General features: G+C 39.9%; 1 protein-coding gene across 1 annotated transcript; it reads left to right on the top strand.

The window, feature by feature from the left end:
• The first annotated feature begins 629 nt into the window (after positions 1 to 629).
• LOC120055641 (carbonic anhydrase 4-like) lies at positions 630 to 5,734 on the top strand. The gene is made up of 9 exons (XM_039003532.1): positions 630 to 661; positions 2,535 to 2,601; positions 2,693 to 2,719; positions 2,887 to 3,057; positions 3,202 to 3,350; positions 3,984 to 4,079; positions 4,192 to 4,270; positions 4,444 to 4,607; positions 5,389 to 5,734. Exons 2-9 carry the CDS (start codon positions 2,535 to 2,537, stop codon positions 5,578 to 5,580), a joined length of 945 nt encoding a protein of 314 aa, XP_038859460.1. The 5' UTR covers positions 630 to 661; the 3' UTR covers positions 5,581 to 5,734.
• Positions 5,735 to 7,490: the final 1,756 nt, after the last annotated feature.

Below are 7,490 nucleotides of genomic sequence, written 5' to 3'. Positions count from 1 at the left end.
AACGAGGTTAAGGGTAGAGAAAGCTTGTTGGACACTAAGGACGCTTTGTTGTAGAGCATTTAACACGTAACCCTTCTTTTGAAGCAGGACAGTTTTTCTTCTGAGAAGAGCAAACATCCTTTTATTCAAAAGGGAGTCAAGGAGTGTGAAGAGATTCCCCCAATCTATATGTTCATCTATGCAGTTTGTTTCTATGTCAGGTGGCAAATAAAGTTCAATTTTGGATGTATTTTGTCTGAAGCTGTTGTATTGTTTAAAACACTATGATGAACTTCAGCCCAAATAGCCTACTGTCAAATGATGTCACTTTATTTAGGTTGACTGGGTCACTATGAGGACTACTCTGAAGCCAAGATTTTGGAGTTTGCTAAAGCTGCACTGTTTCATTGTTCTTACGGTCCAAGTTAATCTTTCATTATTGTCATTGTCACGGGTACTGCATACATTTTCCTGGCAAAGCTCACCTTACCTTCTGCTTTCCAAATAGGCGTTATTTTTACAATATTACACAATTTTGAACACACAACTTGAATCTCACCGGCTGAGTGAAAAGAGGAGGTGTGTTTATTATTTCTAGTTGAGGTGTGCCACTGAATATAAAGAGGAAGGATGGGAGGCTGAGCGCACAGGACTGACAGGTGAAGACAGGTGCGGCTTTAAGGTAAGATGATTCTGGCATTGATGCTCACAGACATATACATTTATGGAACAATATGCCCTGCTTTTAAGATATGACATGTTTGAAGTGGCACACATCTCATTGACTAGGCTGGGCTAAGAAGTTACAGCTGTTTCACTGCATTTATGCCAAATCATGTGATGGGAAGTCAGTGACTATTCATTTCTTTTGTTTTCATGCTTCCTAGTAATTTACCAAGGTATGAATTGCAAAGAGTGTGAGGTCGGGGTATCGAAAATACATTGTTTATTAATGTTTAAAATACTTTTCCGGACGTTTCTATGGCCAAATTGTCAACGAAGAGAGCATTATGTGCATGTTCAAAAGTAACATTTCCAATTAATATATGATTTTTAGTGTGGAATAAAATATTGCAGTAGGCCTATGGAATATTTAGAATTTCTGCCATCTGTCACTTGCACTTATCAAAAACATCAGAACTGTCAGTGGTCATGTGCAAAGTTCTGAAGAACCAATAGAACACTTCAACAACGGTTACAGAAACGTTTCTAAAAATTTGTGTTGGCACTCGGGTGACTGGTTAGGCCAGGGGGACTGGTTAGGTCAGGAGAAGAAATTGGTGAACAGGTGAACCAAACTAAGATGGTTTGGCAGAAGGAAGGAAACTGAGTTGGTTAGTCTCAGTCTGGTTGAGTTTTAATTGATTCATTGTGTGCTTGAATGAAAATCTGAGAACAAACAATAATAAATAAAATGCCATAATGCATAAATCAAATCATAAAGATAGTCACTATTCAATAATGGCAAACAATCAGAATTCATCCCGGTAGTTTCAACATGAAATAATTCATTCTAACTAATTTCATAACTCAGACCAGAAAAAATGAGCTCTAATTAACAGAATTAATTCAGAAATAAAAGAGATAGGAAACGGAGTAATCAGCTCGATACTTTACCCGGCAACATAACAAAGGAAAATGTGCTCCGGGAGCTGTATATAGGTTTACAAACAATCGTGAAGCAACTCAAAACAATCACCTGCATCAGTGAAAACTGTCAAACAAAATACATATCTATTTACTCATGTTTGCTTCTTGGATACACAAAGAAAACAAAAAGGATTCAGTGTTCCTGGAGAACCTGACAGATATCCAACAACAGATAAAAGTGGAGTTTTAATGCCAGCCTTTCCCAAAATACATTTTGGTCGCATTCCCCTGCTTAGATGTTGCATGCATTAACCAATAGCTGCGTGCCATGTCAAAGACATTCATCGACTGACAGATTGCTATAACATATGATGTGGTTATTTGGTATGTAAAAATCCTATCTGGGTCAAATGAAGATCTTACGTCTGTAGCCAGGACACCGGGGTTAACACCCCTACTACTCACTATGACTGTGATATTGTATGTGGTTGTTTATCTACCTAGTTGAATGCACCGACTGTAAGTCACTCTGGATAAGAGTGTCTTCTAAATTACCAATATATAATAATTAACATGGTCAAATCACACTGGGTATTATACTAATGAGCTCAGCCCTCAAACAAGAGCAAATTTGGTCGGTCTGGACCAAATCTGAATCAATCATAGATGTCCATGTTTCACAAGTTTGGACAGCACAGTACAGTAGAGCATAGTAGAGTACAGTAGAGTAGTGTCCAAACCTGTGAAATATCAATGCCTATATTTTGGTCAAATCAAGGCCAGTACGGATTCGACCAAATCGGAACCAATCATAGATGTCTACGTTTGTGGACGTTGTGGATGTTGAAATTAAGACCAGGGCGGACTGACGAAATTTCAACCACTTTTCTATGTGCATGGACGTCTCGTGTTGGTCGGTGCTTTAGTGGTCTCTCCATTCATGATTGTCTTTATCTCGCTTTCAGATGAATCGACTTGTGGTTATCGTTGCGACACTCTTTGTCCCCACTACATACAGTGCTGCAGGCGGTTGTAAGTGATTATTCCATTATTATGTTGGACTGTGACTCTTCTATCAATGTTGTGACTCTGTATAACTTCTTCCCTTCTTCAATGTTAACAGTGTGGTGTTACCATGATCCTAGTTGTGGTAAGTATTGGTTTTACCCACTGGTTACAGTGTAATTTGTATTCACAAATTGAAGTGATTGTGATGGCAGTGGATAATAGACTATAGAATTGATGTATTAGCATATTATATGACCCTCATAAAACAATGGTACATTGACACCATGGTATGATTGATTCCATGTTAAGACGACACCACTTGGTCCACCATTGCCAGTGAACATTGTAATGGATCCCGTCAGTCTCCCATCAACATCGTCTCTGCATCGGCAGTGGGCGATGAAACCCTGACTTCCTTCACTTTCACCAAATACGGAGACAACTCTACGATGAAGAATATCAAGAACACTGGCAAAACTGGTGAGGAGAATGGATGGATGCCTTGCCTTCTCAATCCATACACACAAAGTCCCACTTGAGGATAATGTATGAACCAAACCAGGAACCCTTATGTGCAAAATGTAACCAATTCCTCTCTTTTTGTTCCTCCTCTCTTTCTTTCAGTCAAAGTGGAGCTGACGAGTGGAGTCCAGATTACAGGTGGGGCACTGTCTGAGGCCTATGACAGCCTGCAGTTTCACCTCCACTGGGGGAATGGTACCTCAGTACCTGGGTCGGAGCACACAGTGGATGGAACACGCTACCCCATGGAGGTATGGAAAGGTTCAATGCAACATTGCTGCGTTCTGATTCTCTACCCTTCTCCAGAAGTGTCCCCTCATCTACCCCCCCCCCCCCCCCCCCCTTCAAGGAATTGTGCAAGCATGGCTAGAGAGAGTTTCCACCATATTCCAAGCACTAATCCATTACTTTTAAATTCATGTGTGGAAGTGTATTAGTACACTTTGGGAGAAGGGTTAAGAATCTGAATGTAGCCCATGTATCATTGGGTGACACTTCTCATACTGATGCACATATAACACACTGTAATGGATCAATGTCAAGGTCTTCATTTAGCCTTAGTCCATTCTGAATTAATTCAACTCCAGCCAAACTGCATCCCTGCCAATTGGTTTACTAGAAAGCTGACAGATGGTGAAATGTAACCACTCTGAAATTCATAAATGGTGCAATAATCCAACTGTTGTACTGAGCTCATGAGACATTTATAAATTCTATTCCTCAAGAATCAGTGGGCATATATATGTCATTAATTTAAATGACCCTTGCACAGCTGTACATATGGCAGATTGTAGTCTACCTTTTTAAATGTATCATTACAACGTTTTAATTTTCCAATGGATTTAGATAACTTTTTACATCAACTGTTATGCTTCCCCTTTCAGTTGCACATAGTAAATGCAAAGTCTTCGCACAACGGTAACACGACCACGGCCGTTACAGACAGCACGGGACTCGCTGCTCTTGGATTCTTCATAGAGGTGAGTGAATAGTTTAACCTTCCTAGAAATGGCATCCATTTTTCCACAGTAGATTAGCATTTAAATGTTTTATTGCTGTTTTTTATGACTAAAGTCTTTGTTTTTCAAACAGGCCATGCCGGGTAATGCAACTGGTTCACCAGCAGCCTGGAATACTCTGACATCCTACTTGGCCAACATCACACTAAAAGGTGAGAGGAGAGATTTGACTGGTTCTGATTTGATCAAGATCTACTTTTTCAAAATAAAGTTTGGAAGAGGATTTGGCATTAGTTTTCTCTTTGAATTCAAAATGAGTCATTTTCTTGTTCAATTTCAGTTGCATATGATTTCATATACGTTGTTTCTTTCTCTCTTCCTCAAGATGATATTGTAAACATTACTCATGCTATTTCATTGGATGAGCTCCTGGAAGGGGTGGACCGTACCAAATACTACCGTTACCTTGGCTCCCTGACCACTCCAAATTGCAATGAGGCTGTGGTTTGGACTGTGTTTAAGGACCCGATCAAAGTCAGCCAGGACTTGGTGAGTTTGTACAACAATTTCACCAGAAACTGAACACCATTTCTACTTACCAGAAAATAAACATAGCTCCGACAAAAAACATGGACTGTATTCAATTATCTTTAAGTGCAGGATCCATTCCATTATTTATTCTACTTATGAAACATTATAAAAGTAATGATTAAAAAATATTACCAAACATGATCTTTCATCTGGGGTGGTACAACAAAAGAGATTGTGATGTATTAATTGGCTCTTCAAGAAGTCATGAACATACAGATCCCGTATCTTAATTTGAGCCAGTTTCAAACAGCAGGAAATAGACCTGCAGCAAAAGGAAATATGAATTGTTATGTGGATTATAATTAAAGGACTTTTTTTATAGGGGTTGCTACATTTTTTGTTAGGGCAAATCAAGTCGGAAAATTTCATGTGGCGATTACAAACTTTAGAAGCCTTTTAAAAACCTTGAGCACACTAAAAGTTAGCATTTCATGCTGTGCAGGAAAATCCATGCAACAGGATGTACGGCATATGTACACACATTTCATACATTTCTTATTTTAATCACATTTTTAACCGAAATGCAATGACATGCCTTAAAGCTGTTGTTTTTGTGATCTATTTATGTATTTACTTGGAGAGCAATTGCCTCAAAGTTTAGTTGATTTCACATTACTTGGCAGCTCAACTAAAACTAGATGTTTAACTGACGTTTGTGCCCAGTGGGTAAAGCCATTGGGCCAACCTGATGTCACACTTATGTCTATGATCCAGTAATTCATTAACCTTCTCCCCTCAGATTGATCTCTTCAGCACAACATTGCACATTGACCACAACTCCACCTCTGCCTTGATGACCAACGTCTTCAGGAACATCCAGCCTGGCAACGACTGGGTGGTGACGACCCAGGGCCGTCCAGCGTCGGGAGCCTCCACAATGTGCTCTTCTCTGGGCCTCATGGCCCTGGCCTGGATGCTGTTGAGGGTTTAGTGACGGCGAATAACTCCTTACCTGAATGGCACTGCCATATCTCCATGAACCCTTAATCTACCAACACATTTTCCTTATATCGATTACCAACAAGGGTCATCTTGACCCCAAGGAGAAACTATTGGAAAAAGCAACAATCATAGCGAAATGTGTTTAATCCTTGGTTGGCAAATATAGCCCCAGGTTACAGAGTTTGCTACCAATGATGACTGTAAACTAAGCCCGAGCATGAAGTCAATAAAGAATGTAATTTTACTTGAGAGGTATGATTGATAAATTCAATGTAGTTTTGTTATTACATTGGCTATAGTGACTGCTCGTGCGCCCATGTTGTAGCCTGGCTGATGCGACTCACATGGTACACAGCGAGGGAGATCTGTGCCACACTGGTCTGGACTGGAGTCTGTTGTTGGTGCAGTATTCACGCAAAAGTTGGCTTGAGCTTTGATTGGTTCTCTCAACAACAACAAAATAATTCATGTGGGCTTGAGACCTCTCATTGTTTGGATTTGAAAATCAAACAGTTGTATTTGAAGGGGCAGTGCTGGGGGGCTGTGTGGGTGTCCTTGTGAATGCTTGAGTGAGAAATATACAGAGGAGAAATAGCCTTTCCAGATTCTGAAGTCAGGGGAACTTCAAGTTTGTTGTCAGTCAGCCAGACTACCAGTGTCATGCTCAATTTCTCAAATATTCTGACATTTCTCCTGGAATGTACATGTGATAGTTAAGAGAATGAGACAAATGGATTGAGATAAAGGAGAGAAAGAAAGGCAGTAATGATGGTATCAATGCCATTTAAACTTGTGACATCACCTGTCTTGACATTTGCCACCACCTGTCCTCTCTGATGTTGGATTGTCAGTGTCTAACTTGTGCAGATACTCATATTCCATGGCATTTATTATCAGGTTTATCTGCTTTCTGGGAGACTGTGGGTGTGTTTCATGTGATAAGTGCACACGTCATTTCACTGAAGCACTGCCAAGATATCTGAAAGCAAGCTGCATTAGCATCAATGCAAGGCTGTACAGTCAAACTGTATGTTACACTTGTTCACATACCGTGAACTGCTTTGTGTGAATGACAAATGTAACAGATTGGAAGCCCAAATAAGTGTGTGTGGGGGGGTTCAGGGTTCAAAGTTGTGTAATACTGTAAAAGAACTGTAAAAAAAGAACGTCTTGACCTGAACAGGGCCCAGGACCAGTGGAAGCAAAATTGCCCCACGACATCAAAGATCCACCACCAAATTTGAAAGTAAGTATGGGTTTGTTTTCTGCATATGCATCTTTCTTCAACACAAAACCTACCACCGTTATGAGTGGCCAAAGAGCTTTGGTGGGTTTTGCCTCGAAAGAAGTATGCATATGCCGAAAAGAGCACCCATACCTACTGTACAATATGCTGGTGGATCTTTGATGTTACTGGGCCATTTTGCTTTTACTGGTCCTGGGGCCCTTGTTAAGGTCAAGGCATCATTAACTTTACCCAGAACCACAGCCTGGTCTCATAGACTAGATGTAACATAGTAAAAGTAAATCCAGGACACTCAAAATAGTATGATATGTTACGTTTGGTATGGTTACATAAGACAAATGGTTACTTAAGGCAAAAACGAAGTAGGGTGGTTGGTCGGGGTGGATGGGTAGGCATATACCGTAAGTATTCAGACACATTCCCTTTTGTTACGTTACAGCATTATTCTAAAATGGATTAAATAAAACATTTTCCTCATCAATTTACACACAATTCCCCATAATGACGTAGCAAAAACAGGTTTTTAGAAATGTTTTAAAATGTATTAAAAATGAAAAACAGATAAAGCCTATTTACATAAGTATTGCTATGAGACTCAAAATTGAGCTCACGTGCATCCTGTTTCCATTGATAATCATTGAGATGTTTCTACA

Source organism: Salvelinus namaycush, chromosome 11 (assembly GCF_016432855.1).
Source record: "Salvelinus namaycush isolate Seneca chromosome 11, SaNama_1.0, whole genome shotgun sequence".
Taxonomy (NCBI): Eukaryota; Metazoa; Chordata; class Actinopteri; order Salmoniformes; family Salmonidae; genus Salvelinus; species Salvelinus namaycush.
Note: the sequence above shows the minus strand (reverse complement) of the source record. Positions and strands in the feature narration are given on the sequence as shown.

Coding starts and splice junctions, on each gene's coding strand:
- LOC120055641 (XM_039003532.1), top strand. CDS start 2,535: ATGAATCGACTTGTGGTTATCGTTGCGACACTCTTTGTCCCCACTACA. Junction 3,351..3,983: donor GAACACGCTACCCCATGGAG/GTATGGAAAGGT, acceptor TTCCCCTTTCAG/TTGCACATAGTAAATGCAAA. Junction 4,608..5,388: donor TCAAAGTCAGCCAGGACTTG/GTGAGTTTGTAC, acceptor TTCTCCCCTCAG/ATTGATCTCTTCAGCACAAC.